We start from the raw sequence: 25,720 nt of genomic DNA, 5'->3' as shown, positions 1-25,720 counted from the left end.
GGGAAGTCCCAATAGCTTTCTTTTTCATAGACACTTATTAGAGCATATAACATACATAAAGTACACAAATCAAGGTGTATAGCTCAGTGTTAACTGTAAGTGTAACCACATCCAGGTTAAGAAATAGAACATTACTTGCATCCCAGAAGCTTCTTCATGCTCCTATTCATAACTCCTATAGAGTTATTTTCTTCTTCCTCTCCAAAGGTGATCATTATTCTGACATAAAGCCATCTTAATAGTCAATGAGAATAATTACAGTCGTTGTGACTTGCAAAACTTTTTGTCAATACATCAAACTCTTTCAATAGAAATGTATAGGGAAGTAAAATAAATGGTAAAACTAATATTCATTTAATACACTGTAATTTATAACATTAGAAACATTGAGAGTTTGAGTTTTATTTCTTTGTAAAAAAACTTATCAAGAGTAGTTTGAACAGTGTTTGTCGTCTTCTTGAAGCAAGCATCTTTTTTATGCCTTGCTGAATGGTCATACGTACTCCATTCTGAGTTTCGATCAGTTTCCGACATTTTATCCTTTGCATTTTCATTGTTGTGAAATTTCTCTGAGAGTTCCTTTAATGGAATTTTTTTGTTAGCCTCACTTCCTCTGGGACATCTTCATCCTTTTTTGTCACAGTCCCTTTTGTTGTTTGCCTTCAATAAGCTTGCCTTCACCAATTTCCTGAGGCTGTATATCTTGAAGGCAACATTGTCAACATTCCTATGGTCACATGTTTCTTCGGTAACTCCATTTACGTTCAATTTGAATTCCACTCCTACCATTGTCACTTTGTTTCTTGGCTGCACTTTTGTCTTTGTTGACTAATTTTCTTTCAATTATCCATTTTTATAAAATATCACGTGGGTTTATCACTGGGAACAAGAAGGCAACAAAACTACATGCTTTGTTGTCTGTGTATGAACTGAGTAACAGATGCACCGTGATTAATCCAAAAGCCTTTGAAAAATGCAGTGCGATTCGTCACTGATGATGATGTGCATTTGCTAGTCCTGTGGTGATTTGTGGACTGAGAGCTAGCAGCTTTGCACCCATTTATATTCCCATCCGCAACACATGTGAATTTCATTTGTTCCACATCCTTGTCAACACTTGGTATTTTCAGTGGTTTTTTTTAAAATTTGAGTTAATAAGTATGAATACTTATTATGTATTATGAATTATGTAGGCATTATTCCTCTTAATCCATCATTCCCGTTTTATAGATGACGAAACAGACACAGAGAAGTTAAGTAACTGTCACACCTCTCCCATGGTAACCAAATGATGAAGCCAGGATTTGAACCCTGGCAGACTTGTTCCAGAGTCTGTGCTCTTAACTATTGGACTGTATATAAATTAAAGATTGAAAATAGAGTAGAAAATACTTTACTTGAAAATGTAACATATAATTTGAATGTTTAGAAGAGTTGAAGGAATTTTAATACTTGAAGTTAGGTATGTTATAAAGTAACATTTTAGAATCGTTAAGTGGTTCCAAGAAAGCTTTAGAATGTTTCTTCTTATTTCTTAAACTGATAGATTAAATTTGAGTGTGTGTGTGTGTGTGTGTGTGTCCGCGTGGGTGCATGCACGTGTGTCTGTCTCAGGATTTCTGAACTTTGACACTATTGGCATTTTGAGCTGGGCAGTTTTTTATTGAGGGGGTCTGTCCTGTTTATTGTAGGTTGCTTAGCAGCACCCCTGACCTTTACCCACTAGATGCTAGTAGTATCCCCCTGTTGTGACAGTAAAAAATGTCATGTCTTCAGATATTGCCACATGTCCTGCTTGGAGCAAAATTACTGTCACTTGAGAACCATCAATATACTAAGGAGCCTCACTTAATAGAATCCTTTTTTATCCTTGCATATATTTTGACTGTTTTTCATATTCATAATTTGGATAAGTAGGGTTTTTTTGCATTTAGAGTATCAGATTCTCAGAGCAGTAATAATAGTTGTACTCCTCACTTGAGTACATTAAGCATCAGGAAACTGTTTCTAGAGGTTGCTTTTCCTCTTTGAAGTATAATTACAGCTACTTAATTACTGTGGAGAATATTAGCTATCCAGATTTCTTTTTGGATTGGAAGGTTGGTGTTGGAGGGAGGTGGCTTTGAGTAATGGAAGATCAATTTTTAAAATCTAAAATAGGGAACTTAGAATATTGACATCAGAAAATATTTAGTTACATAAGTTTTTCATAATAATCAAACTGATTTACTAAATAATTGTGAAATATTTGGTCTTCCACTTGATAAATAGGAACTATCAATCAATGAAATGAAAGAAAAAAAAGCTTAACAACTAATTTCTAATTAAATAAAAATTTAAAACTTACATTATGAAGTACTACAATCACATTATAGAAATCATCTGAAAAGAAAGGAAAAAATTCCTTGATTTTACTAGGAATAAGTTTACAGATGAAAGCACTGTTGACTTTCTGTTGAATTACATGCTTTAAAAACTCATTGCACTCTCACATTACATTTTATGCCAAAGAAATAGAAGTGAAAGGTTTTTGTTTAGGTATAAGGTAAAAGATACAAGGTTGCTCAATTTGTCCTTGCCATATTATCTTAATTTAAAGAAAAAAAGAACAAAACAGCTAAGCCCTTGTAGTATATCCATTTTTACCTAAGTCTGGCATAAATTATAGTGGAAGACAAAAATTTAAGAAAATTAAGACTCAGTTGTGTCATAAAACTAATATGACGTGCACCAGTGATATATATTAAGACACCCATCTTATTTGTGGATTACTGGATTGTTTTGATAACAGTGACTTTTTTCTCTGAAAGAAACTCTTCTGGTTGACATTTGAAACCAAGCGCAAACTAAATTAACCAGGTGTTACGCCAAGAAAAAGAAGAAATTCAAAGTATTGTGTAGCATTTTGTAACTTTAGATTGAGCCTAGAAAAAGTGAGATTTGTACAGAATATAAATAGAGGAAGAGAGAAAGGAAACTTGTTATTTAAAGATAAGAAAGGCATTCTGACAGTCAGTGTGGACCTTGAAATCTAACTCTGTTTTATGGACTAGAGTAGTATTTTTAGGACCAGTAAATCCTTAGCAATTTCCAGCCCAACCCAAATTGTGTATTATGATGAGGCTTATATATCCCACCCTAGTTTTCACTATTGGATGGGATCATTTGCCTATTTGATAGGAAAAAATTAAAATAACTTGAGTTATATTAAATATTTAGTGAGATGATACATTTGTATTTCATTGATTTATCTTCATATCCTTCATCTACTTTTTATTGGTGTTTTCATCTTGTTCAAAGGTTTGTCAACATTCATTAAATTATTAAAGACTAACATTTAAGATTGCCATCAGATGTTGGAATTTTCCCTCTTAATTGGAAATTTGCTTTAAATCTAATTACATTTTCAACTTTAGGCTCTTTTTTTGTATGTAGTTTAAACTTGGTATTTTGATACACAGTGGTTTCTTCCTGTAGACTTATAATTATTTAGTATCTTTTAAATATATATATATATATAGAGAGAGAGAGAGAGAGAGAGAGACAGATAGACAGACAGACAGACAGAGAGACAGGTCTTTTTCTCCTATTCCTTCCTTCCAAACATTTAGCTTTTTAGTCAGCCTGAATTTGTCATGGTATGTGTTAAAGGAAAGAGAATCTGTCACCCTCTTCCCCACATTGTCTCAAAGTTAGGTAAAATATTTTATAACTTGAGGATCCATGTGTTTGGGGGAAGGTTAAAAATAAGATAACGGATAATGAAAAGACTAAAGCTTAAAACTATAGTCATAGATACCATATTCATTGTAAAGTTGCTGTGCTTAAAGGAGTTAGGAAGTAAATTAAGATCAAAGGCCATACATGAGCAGATGAACTAATTTTTGGGTCTGTGTCTTCCTGCAGAGGATGCTCTGAGAAGTGTCACTGTAAATAAAGGTGTTTAATTTTATTAAACTCAGTGTTTCCCACAGTTGTGGCTTAGTATTTTGTGGAACATATTTTGAGAAAGGCTTTTTTATATTATAAGTAAATAAATATTAAATTTGTATATTTACAATTACATTATAAACATATAAAGTCAGGTCTCTGGTAGAAAATATGAATCAGCCAAAACATATTTCTATCATTATGTAATGAATTTGCTCTCCAAAATACAATTAAACTTCTAAAGCATAAAAATCTTGAGATATTTGCAAGGGGTAAGGTGAAAAAAATCCCCATACTTTTCTTTGTGTTCTGTGAGAAAAAGGAAGCTATAGGTAAACTTTTTATTCTTTAATAAATTGTGTTTGGAAACCTTCAGGAAGTACATACTTGACGTTGGGATCAGCAAATTATAACCCATGGGCCAAATCTGACCAGCTGTCTATTTTTGTAAATAAAGTTTTATTGGAACAGAGCCACACACATTGGTTTACATATCATCTGTGGCTGCTGTTGTGTTAGAGTGGAGTGTTGAGGAGTTGTGATGGAGACCATATAGCCCACAAAACCTAAAATATTTGTAGTTGGACCTTTAAGCAAATGTTTGTTGACCCCTAGACTAGCGAATGGCCATTCTGACTACTTTTCACTTTATATGTGTTTCATCTGTGTACAGAACTCCATAACTGCCATTCTTTACATTGAATTATCCACAGTTCATCTTCTGTAAAGCAAATTGCTTGGGAAGTCAAGTGGAAGGCTTGTTCTGGAGGTTTTATTATTTTGAGTAGGTTTTAAACTCTTACAAACATGTAAGATTTCATAGTTTTTCTGAATGACAAAGCTATCAAGCGGTTGTATTGGCACGCTTAGCTAATTTCTTGAATAAGCCTTTATACTGATTTGATGGAAATCATAGTGGGGTAATACTGTCAATAGAATTAGCTAACATCTGTTGAGTGCTGTGTACCAGGCCCTGTTCTAAGTGTTTTACATATAATATCTCATTTACTCCTTGCAGCTGTAAGTAGGTACTGTTATTATCCCCACCTTGTAGATGATGAAATTAAGGCATAAGGAGGTTAAGTAACTTGTTCAAGGTCATGGAGTCAGTAGTTACTTTGGGAGGGGCTTTTAGTACTTAGGAGGCTAGTTCACAGAGGGCCTTAACAGTCTCTTTCCTTCCTCTACTACTTATGCTTCTGTTAAGTCCTATACATAGGGCTAGTATTATATTTGAAATGTAGGTGCTGTATAATTCTATAAACGCCAAGAAAGCTCTCTGACTCATCATTGTGTCCTTGGCACCAACATATGATGCCTTCACAGAGCAGTTAGAGTGATCATTGTAAATGTACATCAGATCTCTCTACTGCCTCATTCTTTGTTGGGTTTCATCCCCTCTGTTATATCTCTGCTCAGATATTACCTTCTCAGAGATGTTCTTCCTGATCATCCCATCAAAAATAACCTCCCTCACATCTACCTTTCTTTAAACTGCCTGTCAATCTGAAATGTTGTATTTATATGTCTTCTCCATTGCCCAGTGAGGGCAAAGACTTGGTCTTTTAGTATCAAAGTAGAGTGGATATATTTTCTCTTGTTCTTTCCATCCATTTTCTGCAACAGGAGCCTAACTTCCAAGGGTTGAAACCACTTACCTCCCAACTCACTTGCCTCCTAATTCCTTGATTCTTGAGATGAGTTCTGGGCATACTTCTTGCTCCTTATTACCTCCTCCAAGCCACAGTTCCAGTGTCGTCTCTGAACTTCTCCATTTGTACCACCTGTCCTCATCTTTGTACTCTTTGATGAATTTCCAGGACCCCATTTCTTGTTCCTGGATTATTATAGTTTCTGGCATATAGTCTTCTCCTCCATCCCTTCCTGTCCTGATTTGATGATGCTCTTAATTAACACCAGTTCTTTCTTGTGTTTTCAACTCTTTAGCTCTCCACTGGCATGGTCAAACCCTACAATCATCATCCCTGGAAAATGTTCTGCCTCTATCATTAGCCCTGAGTTTCTGTTTTTGACTTAAAGATACCATATTTATATGTACACAGCTCTTAGACGTTAGTTTGTCTAGTTCAGTCCTTCTCAAAGTTTCCTGTGCATCAGAATCACCTGGAGAGCCTTGTTAAAGCCTGGAATTCTTGGTCTCACTCCCAGAGATTCTGATTCAGTAGGTGTGGTTTGATGCCCTGAATTTGAATTTCTGTCACCTTCCCAAGGTAATGCTGATGAAGGTCTGGGGACCTGCATTTTGAGGAACACTGCTCAAATGAATACATTCCCCCAAAGGACAGATACTTTCCACTCTGCCTTAAGCGTCTGTTCGTGTCCTTACTTTCTTTACCTTCTATTAATGACTTCTAGAATTATGTTACTGAGGTAAAGGACTTCTGAAGAGAGATTTCTCATATTTTTTCTTCTTGAAATGAAAATTTTCCTCTTTATCCTTTTTGTGTTCTTCTCTTCTTGCCTTCAGTGCTATTCTCTTCTACTTAGTTCCTTTGTCCCATTTTTTCCTGGTGAGTTTTGGCTCCTTTTTCAGTTACCATTTTTGTGTCTTGGTTTATCAGTTTCTCCATCTATAGGAAATTAGCCTTTTCCCCCCAACTTCCAAATATGACCAAGTAAGCCCCTTTCCTCAGAGTATTGTCCCAATTCTCTTCCTTCTTCCCTCTACCAAACTTTTTTTTTAGAAGAAAAGTAATAGTTTAACTCCGTTAGTAGATAGGTCATAATTTCTTATAGTCTGATTTGGTTTCCAAAGTTTTACTGGACAGCCCACTCACTGGTCATGTGACTCTTAGGTTTTAAATATGAAGATCTGTTCCAGCCTCTGCAGTATTTGATATTAACTACATTTTCCCTTTTCAAAAATTTCTTCCTTTGTTTTTTAGTTACTACTTTTTTAAGTTTTCACTGTTCTGACTACTTCTCTTCTTGTTTGCATAATATCCTTTAATCCTTCTCTACTTTTTCTTGAAGCTTGGAATGCCTTTCCCACCATCTAACTCTGTGCTGTTCATATGGGAGCCACTAGCTGAATGTGCCTGTTGAGCACTTAAAATGTGGCCAGTTCAGACTGAGATATTGTGTAAGTGTAAAATACATACTGGATTTTCAAGCTGTAAGATGAAAGGGAGAATATAAACTATCTCACTAAATTTTTTAATATTGATTACATGTTGCTAATATTTTAGATATATTGGGTTAAGTAAAATATTGCTAAAATTAATTTCACCTGTTTCTCTTTACTTTTGAAATATGACTACATCATGTGTGCCTTGATTATATTTCTCTTAGACAGTATTGATCTAAATTTCACCTTTGCTTAAAGACTCCTTGGTCAGTTTTTCATCTATTAATATGTATATATGTCTCTTCTAAATTACAGTACCAGCTTTTTGGAACATTTACTCCCCATCCCCCCAATTAGATATTAAGCTTCTTCAGAGCCAGAGTAATTCCTCATAGTGCCTTTCATATATTGGGACATATATAGATATGAAAAAATATGTATACATACACACATGAATAAATGACTTGGCTAATATTACCACTTTATCAAAGTAGTACCATATACTTATGGTAGATGATGCCTGTGGTGATGTTTTTGTTTAATCTGATGGTCAGTAGGAGATGTTGATGTGAAGGAGAGGAGAGACGTTGCTCTGCTCTGAGATGTTGAAATCTGACGTGCACTTCCCGCATGTGTATCTAGCCACCCCAAGCCGCTCTGATAGCTCTGAACTGTGCTGTTGTGATTTTACTGCCATCTGGTGTCAGGATTAGGAAACTGTAGTTCAGCATTTCATCTTTCCATTCCCTCCAGAGAAAATAGGCAGTCTTTCCTCTGAATGTGGGCCTGTTCTTCTCCATTTCCTGAGTAAGTTATCAGGAAGAGCTCATTTACTTTCGCTGTATGAAACCTTTATTCTCCTTCTTGGAGCACTCTTTCATTGCCTTCCCTGATAACTCACCTGTGCCTCATGTTTCTGTGGCCACTCTATTCTCAGCCCATTTCCTTCTCAGTGTGGCAGTTTTATAACCCTAGATTCTGGGCCTTCTGCACTTTTTATCCTTTGTTTTCATCTATACCCAAGGCTTTTAAATACTTCCTGTTTACAGACAAATTTATAGTTATAGCCAAAAATCTCTTCTGATATTATCACCAGTATCTGTTGTTGCCTACCAAGATATTACATGAGCATCTCAAATATAGCACTGTCAAGTCTAAATGTGGATCTCCCACCCTGTCCCTATTTCTCAGATCTATTTTTCTTATTTCAGTAATCCATCGTGGCCAGAATTCTGGGTATCATCTTGTCATCCACCATCTCTCACACTCATTAGTCAAACATTTACCTTGTTTCGTTGAGTCTACAAAATGCACTCTTGTGCATGTTGAATTTGTGACCCTTCCCCTGCTCCCGCCTTATCTAAGTCACCACTGTCTCTTGCTTGGACTAAGTAGACTCCTAGTCTCCCTGCACACACCATTGGCTACATGTTTTATCTGTATGTTTAATATCAACCTCTCCCACTAGCCTGAGAGTTCCGTAACGGCAGGGACTGCATGCATGTGGTTCACCATTGGGTCCCCAGTGCCTGGTACAGTTCCTGAAATCTGTGTAATACATATATAGCTACTTACTTCAGCTCTCAGTGATATTCATATGATTCCTATAGCTTTAGTGATTGAACTTGAATATATTGGAATTTCTTTAATGCTTTATTTCAGTGTTAGTATTTTGTCTGAGTCTATTTATCATAAATGAGTTTTAACTGTTTTCTACTTTTGCACAGAGAAAATTATATCTGGAAAGAGGATATAGTTTGGGTATTAATCAGTTAATGACAACAACCTACTTATATATTGTGGACTACCAGTCAATATGCTGAAATTATTTTCTGAGCAGTTGAAATTTCATACAATTGGCTCATCTTTTTACCATTCTTCTGTCTGAAGATAATGGTCTCTAATTTTAATATGGAGGTACATTTGCTAAATCTTCAATTAAAACCTGTTTGACTCCAAGTGTTCTTTTAAATAGAGACTTGTGTCTTTTTTAAAAAAATTAATTAATTTATCTGTTTATTTTTGGCTGTGTTGAGTCTTCATTGCTGCGCGGGCTTTCTCTAGTTGTGGTGAGCGGGGGCTGCTTTTCGTTGCGGTGAGTGGGCTTCTCATTGCGGTGGCTTCTCTCGTTGTGGAGCACAGGCTCTAGGCACACGGGCTTCAGTAATTGTGGCACGTGGGCTCAGTAGTTGTGGCTCACGGGCCCTAGAGTGCAGGCTCAGTAGTTGTGGCGCACGGGCTTAGTTGCTCCGTGGCATGTGGGATCTTCCCGGACCAGGGCTTGAACCTGTGTCCCCTGCATTGGTAGGTGGATTCTTAACCACTGCGCCACCAAGGAAGTCCGAGGCTTGTGTCTTCATAGTTGTATTTAATAATTTTAATTTGCTTTACTGTTATAAAGATAGTTTTGCTTTATAAGTCTTTATTATTTGGGCTTTCTGCTTTGAGTTGATGATATTGCTTAATAAGGAAATTTAATTTATAAAAGTAAAGATGATATAAAAAGTTGGTATTTAGAGATTGGCAACAATCTGTTGTAAATTCAGAGAGCAAGGATTTTATAGGTATATACCAGGGTTTCTCAACCTTGGCATTGTTAACACTTTGGGTTGCATAGGTTTTTACTGTGTATATGTGTGGGTGTTGTCCTGGGCATTGTAGCATTTTAGGAGCATCCTGCCCCTAACCACTAGGGGCATTCCCTCCTCTCCAGTTGTAACAACAAAAGTGTCTGTAGATGTTGCCGAATTATTACAGGGGGCGGCGGGGAATCACACTAGTTGAAAACCAGTGGTACTTAGAAGAGGGTAGTAGACCATGAACTGTCTCATTGGGGAAATCTTTGGCATTCTCTAGGTGTCTTTGAGAGTATGGTAGCTGTGTGGTATGTTGTTGGTAGCAAGCAGAAGTAGAGACTATATGACTTTTTCACATTAAACAATTTTTGTGCTTGCTTAAAATAAAGTAACTTTTGCACTTAACCACCTGGTTCTACCCCAAACTGAAAAAATGACATAATTCACTGATAAAGTTTCATTTTGTTGACTGATTTCAGAAGTTAGGTGGTGGTAGAAAAAGGGGACATAAATTACAACACAAACAATGGTTTGTAACCAGAGCTTTTGCCATTTGTGCTTGTATATATAAAGTATAGGATATAACTAACTTATTTTATTTTTTCTTCAAAGGGGCATGAGAGATGGCTTTAGAAGAAAAAGTTTCTACTCTTCCCATTATGTGAGAGACCGGTCTCCTCATAAAAGAGACACTTCTTTTTTCAGAGAATCACCTGCAGGCCGAAAGGATTCTCCACACAGCAGATCTGGCTCCAGTGTCAGCAGTAGAAGTTACTCCCCAGAAAAAAGCAAAACTTACCCTTTCCATCAGTCTCAACATAGAAGTATGTATTTTTAAGAGTTCTCCTCTTTTTTTTTTTTTGCAGCCTCCACTGATAAGAATGTATTGAGTCAGATTGCCTTATATGTGTTATATTATTTTTAACTCTTTATTTGAAAAATTTCAAACTTACAGAAAAGTTGAAAGAATAGTATAATGAATGTCATACACACAACATACACACACGCACACACACACACACATTTTTAAACCATTTCAAATTGCAGTCTGTATGACATTTCACTTCTAGTTCTTCAGCGTGGAAGAGGTTGTAATCATGTTGGAAAGTCACACACCTCCTGTATTTTCTGCTAATTCCTGAGCTGATCCAGCCTCTTTAATCTTCTATCACTAGGGGAAATCTATTTATATTTTTCATGAAAAATATTAGTGGATCCCCCTAAATATAAGGTATAGCCTTATAGAATTTAGAGCTAAAACCTACCTTAGGTTCATTCTTTCCCAACCTCCAATTTTTTTTTTTTTTTTAAGTTTGGAGTGCCTGGCCATGCATGGCATTCAGTGCATGTCGTCCTGGCCCAGTTGTTCAGTATGTGTTGGAATAAATAAATGAAGCAACTTTTCTAGGTAATGCTTTCCTGTGTTGTCATTCTAGACTCTACTACCTGCAGTTGAGCTCTTTCACAAAACACTTCCTCATGCCTTCTGTATCCAGGGCACTGTGTTAGAACGATGTCCCTGTCACCAAGGAACTAGAATATATATGTGTATTTTTCCCCAACTGATAACAATTTTATCATTATGTAAATATAACATGTAAAGTATAACTTTGATATAAGGCTCATTATGTCATAAATGAGTTAACATGACATTAGCCGGTCAGGGTAAGAGACTCTCACTCTGGGATGGAAGAACACGCCATGGAGGAAATGACATTTGGGCTTATCTTTTAGTTCAGACTTCTACAGGTGGAGAAGTATCTTCTAGGTAGAAGGAATTATAAGCCAATAATTTTTCTTTCCTTTTTAACTTCCTTCCTTTTAACTGTTTTTTTCAAATAATAAGGTTTTTAGTTCAACAGTCTTTGCCTCCTGCATGTTCAGAGTGATGGAAGATCACTTCAGATCATTAGATTGTCTCCATTGTAGCTGTTGCTGGATTCCTGTATTTAACAAGCATTTATCACTTGTCTACTGTTTCCAGAGCTAGGTAGAGTGGGGTTTCCAAAAAACATATTTTTGGATATATGTGTAAGAATGCCATTTGAAGGATTTAAAACAAACACAGTCACTTACACATGCCTGACTGCTTAAAATATGCTTGGAATAGTTCCAGGTAACTGAAAGTTTTACTGTGGAGTTCAGTGTTAAAAGTTTGGTATTTTCTCCTATGCTTTACTTCCTTTTTCTCCCCTCACCCTTCAAGTGGATAAATAGCCTCTAAGTCTAATTTATGCTCACATGCACAGACCTAAATATCCCAAATTAGCTAGATATACCTTCTAAGACCATATTTTTTTAGATGTGTGTGACTTAAATCCAAATCTATTAATAATTTGGTTAAGAGGAAGAAAGTGTCTTTGGAAACTGATTTTGAAGCCTTTTTAACAAAACGTGAGTAAAACGGAAGCTTGAGATCCTTCTTTACAGCTTATAGTGAAGCTATTAAGTTATTTAAGTTACTGTTGAATTAGCCTTATTTTTTACATTTCTCCTCTAAAACAGATTCCTAGGGAGGCATCTTCTATCTGCCTTTGGCCTGGTAGTCAGTGGCCAAAACTCTAAAATCTCAAGATGAAATGTAGAGTCACACGGTGATGCTCCTGTCTTAGTGTCTGCGATATGCTTTCCCCATCCTCTGAGGTCTAATACCTTTAATATCTTGCAGTGATGGAAAGATAACAGAGAAAGTTGGGAGACTAAAATCTGGTGTGAATTGAATGAAATAGAGTGTATGACTTTGTTAATGCCTTCATGTTTATTTTCTTAAGTCATTTAGCTTTGAAAGTAAAGTTCTTTAATCAAGAAAAAAAAGTTTGTTCTGGGAAAACTCTCTTTATGGGTTACTTTGGTTGATTCCTTAGCTGTTTGGGCTGAACTGTTGAAATGTTTTTCTGTACTCCTTTCACTACATAGTTTTTAGAATAGTTACATGAGATAATCTTCCAAAAAGTAAACAGTAAAAGTCTTGCTTTAAACAATAAAAGGAAAAAGTAATTGTTATTTTACATATTTGTGATAATGGTTTTTGCTTTAAATCTAAATCTCAGAAATGTTGATGGCACCTTACTTTTCTTCAAAAAAGGACTGAGAAATATCATCCTTCAATTATCAGTCACTTAAACTGGGCTAACTAACAATGATGGGTTAATTTAGTTTTCCAATGTAAATTGAAATTTTGACAAAGATTTTAAATGTTTCTGTAACAGGTAAAAAATAATTTTCTTATTCCTTATGCCCTCATTTTGTTAATTCTTTTTTAACTTTTAATTTTTTGCTTCTTGTTCATACTTTTCAGAATAATTTTATTTATTTTAATAATCACTAGTAGTTTGTCCATGGTAATTATTTTAGGACTAATTCTTCACAATTGTTCTGTGCATTTAATATATCTGTGCTTAATTATAAGCCACAGAATGACTATTACTTTTTCATCTCAGCTGCTTAGTTCCCATTTTGTGCTTACACACACGCACACACGTTATTTAATTAAATTTTTTCTGCATAGCCTTTTGGGTTAAATCCTATGGAACTTTGTACTGACATAGACTAATTAGCTTCCTAAATCAAACTGTTTACACCTTGTGTTCCACGTTTAAGAATTTTCTGCCTATAACTTAAGTGGACTAATCTGTTCATAACGGTGACTACAGTACTATTTTTCATTCCTTATTGTTGTTCATATTTACATGCTAACAGTGTAGGTTGTCCTTCTTAATCTGTTTATTAACACATTATTAAGATACTGTTATAGTTTAAATTGTTTTGTTATGTATACCTTGTGTATTTTTACTTGAATTTTATTTTATTCTAATTAATCTAATGAAACATCTCCCCATTTGTCAACTATCTCTTAGATATTTATTTCCTTTTTCCCTACCTTCTCTCAAATGAATCTCACTGTTTTCCTATCTTATACTTTTGCTATTTACCTTCTGTTTAGGATAATAGCATTAATAATGATCACTATATTTAGTCTCCCATATGGGTATGGGAGGCTTTTTGTTAAAGTACTTCCTGTGATGTTTACTGTATCACAGTACAGTCTTTCCATTTTTGTATAGCTCATTTTTAAAAACAGTTAAAATCTTTTCCTGTAATGTCTACTTAATACTAGTTATTTATCTTAGAGCCATAAAGATATTTCTTTTTTTGTTGGAACGGTTTGTGTATTTGAAAAGTACCATCATAATCTTTTCGATTTTTTTTTTTCCAGGTTTAAATATATTTAGTTCCTTCAGCTGTTCCTTTCATTTGACATGGTTTTCAGACCTTTTGCTTTCCTAATTTTCTTTCTGTTCCTTTTAAGTCATGATGCCAGAAGTGAACTTTTATTTTGTCAACCATATTGTATTACTGGTCCTTACTGAAACTGCAGGCAACTGAAACCTAGGCCATTTTCACATATATTACTATGAAACAAAAAGCCCTGCAGCCTGTACTTTTTTCAGCTGCAATTACTTGTTTGTAGTTAATTCATTAAAAAAAATATCTGGGAATGATATATTTCATGTAGTTAACTTTGACTTATAATTCTCTTCCATAAAGGTCTTAAAATCTCTTTAGTGATCCTATGTATTTAGCAGCAGATAAAAAGAGCTTTGTTTTATCTACAAATGAAGTATGCTTTATGTGTTTTGTATTAATCATTAATAATTATGTTGTGTTATAAAGCAGAAACTAACACACCATTGTAAAGCAATTATACTCCAATAAAGGTGTTAAAAAAAAATTCTGTTGAGTAGCATAAGGCACAATATAGAAACCTCTGCAGTGTTTATCTGCAGTGTTTGCTGTTATTCAACCAGTTGTGATTCCCCATCTTGTTTTCTTTTCCACTTGAGGATTACAAAGCATTTCCACTGTGGAAACAGTGACATAAAGATTGCCTTGCTTAGTGTTGTAAGTCTGTTGTGGCTCCTAGGGATGATTATGTTAGGTATTTACAAACTCTTTGTTAATTCATTCTAAACATTTGCTACAGATTAATGTCAAATTTACCAGTGATGCTCATATATAAATTAGGTATATGACATTTTTAAAATGTCATTACTATGGAAGATTTGTCAGTTTATTGTTTTTGTTGGTCTGTATCTGATTTTCTATAGCTCTGACTTTGGGCCCAGCCTCCCCTTACTTTCTCAATATCAGCAGCCACTATTAAGAATGAAAGATATTTTTAAGAAAGACTTATTCATCAGTGTTTAATCCTTTTCGAAAGCATATCTTCCACAATAACTGAAAATGTACAAGAATTAAAAATACTATTTTGAGAAGAGTGTATTTGGAAGATAGACTCTATTATTGAACTTAAGTATAATGGGAAAAGGCACATGTCTTAATACCTGTTGGCTGTGAATGAATTTGGAAGTCCACATGAATTTTTGGATCATAGCTGAAATTCCAATAAAATTTAGAGGTTTAATTCTGCCTTTAGAAAGAAGGCTTTTCTGTGCAGGTGTAAGTGATAATGGGAATATGGAAATAAGACTTTACCATCAGATTATGTTTATTACGCAGTAAGAACCTGTTTTCTTAGCAGCTAAATACTATAGTGTTTCTTGGTTTGAAAGTCATTGTATTTATGTTCAGTACTCATAAAATCATTCAACAAAAATATATTTCATATAAATGGTTTGCCAAGCAAGACAGACCTAGTCTTTGCCTTCTGAGTTTATGATTTAGAGAAGGATACAAATCATTACATGGGAATAGGCATTTTAGGTGATATCTGACGAGTGGGCAGAAGTTGGTGGAAGGATGAAAGTGGAGAAGGATTATTGGGATGAGCTGTTTCATGAGGAATTTAATCTTGGACTGTTAACTGATCCAGGCTGTAAATGTGCTATTGAATTAGATTCTACAATGTATTCTTTTGTGTGAGAATCTATTTATTATATCACAAAGAGCTTTGGCTGTGAGTTTTCTGGGTGAATCCCAGGAGTACAGCTATAGCTTTTCTGGCACCTGAGTGATGGAGGTTCTGAAACAGTAATCAATTAATGGCATTTTCATATGTGTAGGCATTTATAGCATCCCTGTTGCACATGTTCATAATATGTACAGATGATGTAATATTTTACTTATATTTTAAAAAGTGAGCCCATGTGGTTGTAACTGATGTATTAAAGGAAAGTTCTCTTCAGAAATGCACTTCCATGTATTCATAGTTAATATGCCTTTATTTCAACTTGTTGGATCTCTTACCTCCAAAAGTTTGTTATTCGTGGGAAGCAGAGGTGGTACAGAGAGAGCTTTTTCTACCCCTGTGTCTGGTTGTTTTTTTGGTGTCTTTACCACAAGGATCATTTTTCTTGTGTCCCCTCCATTTTTCTGTTTCATACCTTCTTTTTTTTTTCTTGGCTGCACCGCATAGCATGCGGGATCTTAGTGCCCTGACCAGGGATGAACCTGTGCCTTCTGCAACAGAAGTGCGGAGTCCTAACCACTGGACCTCCAGAGAATTCCCTGTTTCATACCTTCTTGAATGAACCAGTAGATCTCTGAGAAATCATGTTCTTCCTAATCAAGAGCCCCAAATTTGCATGTCTTCATCCATGATCCAGAAAAATGAATCATTTCCTCAGCATCCTTATAGCCACCTCATCTTCATTTGTTCATATCTTAATTTCCCCTTTAATGCTTCAGCTATAAAGGAGAGATGAATCTACTACCTGTGCTGTTAAGTTTATTTATTGATTGATAAGACGTTCAGAAGTGTCTGGTTTTCTCTTATACATCAGGCACTGTACCAAGAATTTAATAGTTTGCAAGATGTAGCCCCTAATTTTATTATCTCCAGTGATGGTTTTCTTTTTTTTTTTTTTTAAGATTTTTTGTTTTTGATGTGGACCATTTTTTTAAAGTCTTTACTGAATTTGTTCCAATATTGCTTCTGTTTTATGTTTTTTGGCCACGAGGCATGTGGGAACTTAGCTCCCCAATCAGGGATCAAACCTGCACCCCCTGCATTGGAAGGTGAAATCTTAACCACTGGACCTCCAGGGAAGTCCCTCTAGGGATGGTTTTATTTTTTTTTCCTAGCAGTGTATTTTGCTCCTATATGGGTTATCAGTAATTAATAATACTTGATAGGATTGGGTGAGTCTGGTTAAGTTCATCGCTGCTTTCATCAGGAGAACACATCAGCAAGAAAGTATATTTCTGAAAGATCGTTTCAGACTTACAGCTATTATATGCAAAGAGACAGCAAATATTGTTAAATTCTTAGAGAACTTTTAAATGTTTATTGTAACATGAAGCTGCTTCTCTGGCTTTCATTTCGCCTGCGTGGGAAGCACTTTATACCTAGTCTATGGAACCAGTGTTTGAAATTCTTGTTCATTGTCTTCCTCACCATTTATTCTTTCACTCACCAGTACATTGACTTGGATTTTGATTTCCATATTGCCAACTTTAGAATTTTTCTTTCCTGGTTTCTTTCCTTCATTCTACTTTAGAACTCATTTTCTTTAGCAAGTCACAGCAAAGGCAGGAATGTGTTGAGCCTCTTGCCCTGCTCTTAAGTAGGAGTTAGTTTCTACTTACTAAGATCACATGTGAGATGAATTTGAAGTAATGGCTAAGTGGCCAAGGAGTAGCATTCTGTCAGTTAGAAATATAGAAGTGTGAGTGAAAGAAGTGGATTTGAGAGACATTTGTCTTCATAGTATTGGTTGGAGCCACGGAAGAATAACAAAACAAAAAGGATTGAGGATAGGAGGAACATTCATATTTAAGGAACAATAACCAACAAAGGAGAAAGAGAAAGGTAGGAAGATGTAGGATGACAAACAGAAACGTACAAAGGCATGAAAAGCAAATGCTAAAATATTAAGAAGAACTTGTGTATGAATCATTAAGCTGCAGTAGTAGAGCACAAGAAGAAAGACCTTCAGTTTTAATATAAGCAGATCATTGGAAACTCTGGGATGAAGAGTTTAAGCACAATGGGTTGTTTCTATTACCTCTTATGTTAAAAAAATACTCTAAAATTTCGTGGGCTAAAACAACCACTTACTTGTTTATGATTTTGCAATCTGAGCTGGATTCAGCTGGTTTTACTGTCTGTTAGGATATTATTAAATAGCCCAGGTCTGTTGAAGGTAACATGGATGGGAATCTGTAGTTAAATGCAGTCATTCCTACAGTGGTTCTGAAATTTGGAATCAAAATCAATCAACACAGCACCAGTTGTGTGTTAGTAAACCGACTCTTCAGGGGAAAAACACCTGATTGTGACATTTGCCAGTATTTGTGGAGTGAATACTTTTACCATGGCTGATTTCAGGCTACCAGTGTGGAGTCACTGAACTTAAGAGTTTGGAAGACATACAGACAGTTCATTCTCAACAGCTAGTGTGAGCCAAGCCCAAGCCCCAGACACTCCTATAAAAAAATATCGTTGTCCTGACCTCTTCATCTACAACGAATTTGAGGCAGGTTAACAAAAATAAACACTTATTAAAACAGGATTAAGTAAACGGGTGAAGAATTTTATAAAAAAGGGAAATAAGGGTGTGAAAATAAAAGAATAAAGTTAGTAGTTTATGAAATAGATGCCTATGATAAGGATTTCAGCAATTACTATAAGTGAGCTAAGGATTTGCCTAAAACAAAGAGGAAATGAGCAATAGATAGTGTTCATAGTGAAACTTAGATAAAAACACATCAGCTGCGCATGAGGAACAAAACTTTCTGATGACATCAGTGAACAATTAGATAAGGATACTGCTTCAACATTCTTGCAAAAGTAGGATGGCAATATTTGTGTGATATTTCTTGAATTTTTTTTTTAGTGCAAGGTGCTGACAGTGCCAAAGTGATTCAGAAAATGTATTATTTTCTCAGAAAAAAGGATAAAATTGGCAATTTGGGATCTATAATAGAATAATTTGAAATAAATGATAAGAAAACGTATTGGAAATATAGCTGAGAGCCCCTTCTAGTTTATTTAGGCTATTTAGAAAGCCGATTCCATCTGCATCATTAAGAGTTTGCAGGTAAGGAAACTAACAAAATATTTACAAGATTCTAAGTATGGGATAATTAGGAGATCAAGTAGCTGTGGATTTGTTTATACGGAAAATCCATATATGAGAGAGTTTGCATGAAAAGAATTAGCAAGATTTAGTAACAGGCTACCTGTTGAGAACAAGTCAGAATGATTACTTGCAGGTAGCCGTCCTATGCTCAGGGAACTGATATGATATACCATGAAAACTTTCCCAGGTGTCCTTTTTGATTTCTAGTGGTGATTCATCTTTCACTCTTGATTTTTTTGGTGTCATTCTTTAATCCTTTGAATATTGACTTTATGGAGGAGATTAGATTAGATGGTTATAGTGATAAGTAAGACGTGCGATCCCCGTCTTTAACTTTTGGTGTCTTATCATAGGATCCTTTTCTCATTTCTTTCTGCTCATGCTGTCCTTGGTTAGCCTCATCTTCATACATCATTGTTGTTGGACCCAATCTTAAACAGAGTTTTTCTCCTATTCTGTTATTTATTTCTCTTATTGGTGTTTGCTCAGGCAGCCCAACTTGAAAGCAGGGTAGGAAGGTGGTTAGGGTCACCGGCAAATGCTCAGAAGTTCCTGTTCTCATTACTCCTACTTCTGGGTTCTTCTCCTGTTCCTCCTGGGCACAGAGGTGCTGGTGTTAATTCCTCCCTGCCCACCTTTCCCTAGAGTCCGTGCGTGCTGGTGCCTCCTACAAACGGCAGAATGAAGGAAAGCCAGAAAGAGGTGAGTTTTGAGCTAGATTGTGATTTGGGATCGTGAAGGGTGGGGGGCTATAATTTGTAGAGGTTATAGAAATGGGAAAAGTGTATAACTGCTCCATTAGTCTGCTGTTGGAACCAGAGCTGAACAATAGCAGACTCAGGTAGTAGGATTTGGGGAGACATGTGGGTTTGTTGTCTGGGCTAGCCACTCCCAGTCAGCAACTGCCACCTCATAGGAGGTTGAGATCTGTAGAGTAGACAAGTCACTGGAAGAAAGGACCCAACATCAGTAGGATCAGGATATTTCTATTTACCATTTTTGTGCTCTTTCTGCTGCCATCTGTATCATCCTTTTTCTTTATCCTTTGCTTCTTGCCTGTCCCTGCCCTCATGCCACCGGTATATATGAATATATGTTGATATTTGATAAACCACTGCCCTCTCCTTCAATGTTCCTTTGCTTCTGCACACTGAGATTGGTTGAAATCTGCTTAAATTAGCCTTATGCAGCTAAAATCATGAAAGATCCTAAGACTACACTTGGACACCATACTTGGCATACCTGTAGAGCTGATGCTTTGTTTGTAAAGGGGGTGCTAAATAAGAGATTAACAGCTGCTTGTGAAAGGTTTTTGCTGTGTTTAGCTGCTGTGTGCCAGAATTGAGCCTATAATTATGTCTTTAATTAACATAATGTGCTGTGCTGATTGGTCCAGTTCTTCATCTCTCAAGGAAATACTTAATCAGAGTAGACTGGGGAGGTCATTGAATCCTAAGGGTAGAAAAATAATTCATCTTTTCACAAGTTTGTGAGTACCTACTCTTTTCTTAAAGGACTCAGCTTGGTAGGCCTTGGGTATTCGGGAAAAAATGAGCTATGATACTTGTTCCTCTAGGGGCTTTTGGTGCAGTGGGATAGACTGACACTGTCACATTATGATATGGAATTTGCCATGTGCAATGGAAATACAGTAGGGAATGACTAAATAAGCCATGTTCTTAGCCATTTGGGGATGTAGTGATGGTTGTATCATTTTGCTTTTGATTTTTAAGGTCTGTAAGAACTTTAAACTTGCTTAGTGCGAAAGTCTCTTAATGGTACCACAAGTTAAAAGATTCTAGAGTTAGGTCTTTTTTAAGACTACTGGAGCTTCACAGTTGGAATACTGTGCCTAGAGCAGGAGTTTTCAACCTCAGCACTACTGACGTTTGAGGCCGGATAATTCTTTGTTGTGGAGGGCTGTCCTGTGCATTTGTAGCATGTTTAGCAGCATCCCTAACCTCTACTTAACCATGTGCCAGTGGCACTCACCCACTGTGAAAATCAGAAATATCTTCACACATTGCCATGTGTTGTGGGTGCGGGGAGCTGTGGGGGGCATCTTGAGAAAGCCTTTCCGGCTCTGCAGGACATTGGAAAGAGATGTTATTCACTACGTCCCCAGGTGGTTGGAAGCCCTTGACCTCCAGGCCCTTACTTTGCTGTCTTGACCATAGCAGGAAGAGCTTAAGAGGCTTTTTGACTGAAGCTGGCTTTGCCTCAGTTTCAAGGTCGTTTTTTCTCCGCTTTTGCTCTTGACTGCTTTCCTGGCCTTAATCCACTTTCCAGTCTTGACCAGTTTCTGTGTCACTCCAAACTTGGTGCTGCTTTTTCCTCTTCTCTGTAATTAAAGTTTTCGTAGCACTTGAAAGCAGAGGCTATCTGTTACAGTTGACATATAGATAATTTAATGAAACGTTTTTCTGTTAGCAACAGCTCACTGTTATTTTTAAGATTATATTTAACTAAACCCATTTTTGTTGTTTTCGTTGAACTGGCTAAAATAATATTTAAATTTATTTTCTGGCTTATATTTCCATAAAAATAATAGTATACATAGAGCACTATGTGAGTGTCTGAAGTGACCAAAGATAAAGTTTAGTGACTTTATCTCATATAGATTTATTTTTCACCATTTAACAAATATTTGGGTACTCATTCATATCAGGTACCGGATTAGTGCTCTATTATAGTTTTCTAGTTTTAATTTTTTTAAAACATTTCATGAATACCTGCTAAGTTTCCTACATACCCTTCTCTTTGAGCTATAGCTTAATTAGCTAATAATTAGCTAATTCTCTTTGGTAGCATCTATATAATAACCTCCATTGGATTTTTAGTGTGATGTATTAAAAGTTAACTTTTCGGAACTGGAGGAGGAAGCATTTATGATTTCAAAATGTTTTTTGCCTTTCCTGAGGTCTTCTCTGTGGTTCCGTGTTTGCTAACTGGCATTGATATGGCCTAGATTGCCATATATACTGTCCTTTGGTTCTAGGTTATTTGAAATTTTTGATGGTGCCCAGCCTCAAAGACAGATAGGAGGATTTAGATATTAACAGATTTAATTTAATAATGTAATAAAGATTTCACTATTAAAATAAGTGTATGACTTCCACCCCTTATTCATTTACAAAAACACTCTAGTTGAAAACAAATAAGCTAGAAAATTGCATTTTATATTTTCTTATATAGGTAAAGAAAGACCTGTTCAGTCTTTGAAAACATCAAGAGACACTTCACCCTCAAGTTCTTCAGCAGTTCCTTCATCAAAGGTTTGTTGTACTTCTAAAATCAATTCAAAGAGGAAACACAAAGTAAATGAGATGGATTGTATAGTACAAGTGCTTTTATTCTTTACTGTTCCACCTAACGGAGGTAATTTGCTGCATTGAAAGCTTGAGTTTCAAGTAACCATAACTTAAAAGTTGCCTCCAGAGTAAATGAGCAGTTTTCTCATAGAATTATTTCCACAGGTTATGCTAAAATTAGTATTTACTGATCCCCTTCTCATCTTGACCATAGCCGAGTGGGAATGAATATCCAGATGAGGCATATTTGAGAGACTGTGCTTTCATTTTGGAAGTGGGGTAATAGGCAGAGACCTAACATTTATTGTATAATGACTTGATTCTATGTACTATATTATATATTTTCTTCTGTTATTAATTCATATAAAAATTCTATGATGTAGGTAAGTGTATATTTCCATTTTATATAACAGGCTCAGAAGTTAAATAATTTCCTCAAATTATTTCACTGATGAATTCTCCCAAACGTTTAAGAATACCTGTACTTCTCAAACTTCCAAAAAATAAAAGAGGATTGAACACTTCCAAACTTGTTTTATGAACCTAGAATTATCCTGACACCAAAACCAGACAAGGACATTACAAGCAAAGAAAACTACAAGCCAGCATCTCTGATGAAGATAGATGCAAAAATCCTCATCCAAATGTTAGCAAACCAAATTCATAAGCACATTAAATGGATCGTATACCATGATCAAGTGGGATTTATTCCAGGCATGCTAGCATGCATGGTTCAGTATCTGCAGATCAATTAGTGTGATACACCACATTAATAAAGTAAAGGATAAAAATCATATGATCATCTCAGTAGATGCTGAGAAAATTTAACATCCATTTATGATAAAAACTCAACAAAGGGGACATAGAGGGAACATGCCTCAACAAAATAAAGGCTATATATGTCAAGCCAACAGCCAACATCATTCTCAATGGCAAAGAGCTGAAAGCATTTCCTCTAGGATCAGGAACAAGCAAGGATGCCCACTCTCACCAGTTTTATTCAACATAGTATTGGAAGTACTAGCCAGAGCAATTAGGCAAGAAAAAGAAATAAAAAGCACCCAAACTGGAAAGGAAGAAGTAAAACTGTCACTATTTGTGGATAACATGATTTTATATGGAGAAAACCCTAAAAAGAAATAAAAGCAAAAATAAACAAATGGGAGCTAATTAAACTTAAAAGCTTTTGCAAAACAAAGGAAACCATTGATAAAATAAAAAGACAACCTACAAAATGGGAGAAGATATTTTTCAAATGATATGACCAACAAGGGATTAATATCCAAAATATATAAATAGTTCATACAACTCAATATCAAAGAAGAGGCAGAAGACCTGAATAGGCATTTTTCCAAAGAAGACATACAGATGGCTAGCAGGCATATGAAAAAATGCTCAACATTGCTGATTATTAGAGAAATGTGAATCAAAACCACAATGAGATATCACCTCACACACCCAGGATGACTGTCATCAAAAAGTGTACAAATAACAAATGTTGGAGAGGATATGGAGAAAAGGGAACCCTAGTGTGCTCTTGGTGGGAATGTAAATTGGAGAACAGTATGGGGATTCCCCCCCCCCAAAAAAAAAATTAGAACTATCCTATCATCCAGCAAGCCACTTCTAGTTATGTATGCAAAAGAATTGAAAACAGGGTGAACACATGGCAGCTCTGAGAGTGCAAGGAAGCTCTGCACCCCTTCACTTAACCTTGCCTAAGCATCTTTTATCATAAACTGCCTCCTATTGGCCACAAAACTCAGCCCACGTGTCAACACTGGGAGTTTGGTGTCCATCTGCCGTGATGCTTCAGTATGCACGTATGACCACTGCTCATACTGCTCTCATACGGAGAGCAGCCGAGATGGCAAGGTAGAAAGACCCTGAGCTCATCTCCTCTCAGGAGCACACCAAAATAAGTTTCCTGCAGAGCAACCATCAGTGAAAAAGAGTGGGACCTACCAGAAAAGATCTACAACTAAAGACATAAAGAAGGAACCACAACGAGACAGGTAGGAGGGATGGACTCACAGTATAATCATATCCCATACCCCCCAGGTGGGCAGCCCACAAATTAGAGGATAATTATATTGCAGAAGTTCTTCCACAGGAGTGAGAGTTCAGGGCCCCATGTCAGGCTCCCCAGCCTGGGGTTCTGGCACCAGGAATACAAGCCCCCAGAGCGTTTGGCTTTGAAGGCCAGCAGGGCTTAATTGCAGGAGCCCCACAGAGTGGGGGAAATAGAGACTTCACTCTTAAAGGGCACACACAAAATCCCACGTGCAGTGGGACCCAGGGCAAAAGCACTAATTTGATAGGAGCCTGGACAAGACCCACCTACTGGTCTTGGAGAGTCTTCTGGAGAGTCTTCTGGAGAGGCAGGGAGCAGCTGCGGCTCACCCTGGAGACATGGACACTGGTGGCAGACATATTAGGGAACGCTCAAACACATGAACACTGTTGCTGGCTGCTGTCATCTTGGCTCATTAGCACCAAGACCTGGCCCCACTCAGCAACCTGTAGGGATCAGTGCTGGGGTGCCTCGGTCAAACAACTAACTGGGCGGGGACGCAACCCCATCTATCAATAGACAGCCTGCCTAAAGACTTCCTGACCTCTAGACACACCCCTGGACACAGCCCTACCCACCAAAGGGCCAAGACCCAGCTCTAACCACCAGAGGATAGGCACCAGCCCTTCCTGCCAGGAAGCCTACGCTAGCCTCTAGACCAGCCTCACCCACCAGCAGAAGCAAGCCAGACCCTACCCTGGGACCAGCTGTGCCCTGGCCCTGACCACTAGCAGGCCAACACAACCTTCAGGACACCCCAGACCCCATACCCAACTGTTTCAGGAACTTGCCTCTCCCCTACTCCAGCAATCTGAAATGAGCTCTGGGATCCCTGGCCCTGCAGCCAGACTCCAGGAAGCAGTTCTGCTTGCCAGTAGTCCAGCACTAACCCCGGATCTGGCTTCACCTGCCAGTGTGTGGGCAACAGCTCTAGAGTCTTTGAGACCCTGACTCTGCCCACCAGTGAGCCAGCACTAGCTCTGGGGCCCCCGAGGGTTCTGCAACCAGCCACCTTGTGACCAGGCCCCACTAAACAGTAGCCAGCAGCATCTTCACAAGGCAGGGCCTGGCAACCAACTGGACTAGGGGGCAGCCAACTGGACTAGGGGCCAACCAGGCCTACCAGACTACCCACGTAGTTAGCCCACCATGACAGGAGGACCCACACAGCCCTTTTAGGGGGAACGCCTAGAGCATATAGCTTAGGTGATGAGGGGCGGGGGGAGTGTACTGCTAGGACACAACAGATCTCCTACAGAAGGCTACTTCTCCAATGTGGAGAAACATAACCTACCTACCACATACATAAAAATACAAAGAGCAGCTTAGACAAAATGAGGCAGCAGAGGACTATGTTCTAGAAAGGAACAAGCTATAACCCCAGAAGAAGAACTAAGTGAAGATAGGCAGTCTACGTGTAAAAGAGTTCAGAGTAATGATCATAAAGATGATCAAAGAACTTGGGAGGAGAATGGATGCACAGAGTGAGAAGTTTTTAACAAAGAGTTAGGAAATATAAAGAACAGCAGAGGTGAAGAATACAATAACTGAAATAAAAAATATGCTAGAATGAATCAATAGTAGACTAAATGATACAGAAGAGCAGATCAGTGAGCTGGAAGAGAGAGTAGTGGAAATCACTGCCACTGAATAGAAAAAAAAGAATGAAGAAATTAGGACAGTTTAAGAGACCTCTG

At 37.0% G+C, this 25,720-nt stretch overlaps 1 protein-coding gene across 9 annotated transcripts in view; it reads left to right on the top strand.

The window, feature by feature from the left end:
• Positions 1–25,720, top strand: part of PPHLN1 (periphilin 1) — a 141,568-nt gene that overhangs the window by 47,816 nt on the left and 68,032 nt on the right. For 6 of the 9 annotated variants that reach the window (XM_060166527.1, XM_060166524.1, XM_060166528.1 and 3 more), the window contains 3 exons: positions 10,207–10,418; positions 19,284–19,340; positions 21,834–21,913. In XM_060166527.1, the coding sequence (XP_060022510.1) occupies positions 10,207–10,418; positions 19,284–19,340; positions 21,834–21,913 (349 nt within the window). The remainder of the gene's footprint in view (positions 1–10,206; positions 10,419–19,283; positions 19,341–21,833; positions 21,914–25,720) is intronic. The other 3 variants (XM_060166526.1, XM_060166519.1, XM_060166522.1) reach the window with 2 other exon arrangements.

This window comes from Lagenorhynchus albirostris, chromosome 11 (genome assembly GCF_949774975.1).
Source record: "Lagenorhynchus albirostris chromosome 11, mLagAlb1.1, whole genome shotgun sequence".
NCBI lineage: Eukaryota > Metazoa > Chordata > Mammalia > Artiodactyla > Delphinidae > Lagenorhynchus > Lagenorhynchus albirostris.
Note: the sequence above shows the minus strand (reverse complement) of the source record. Positions and strands in the feature narration are given on the sequence as shown.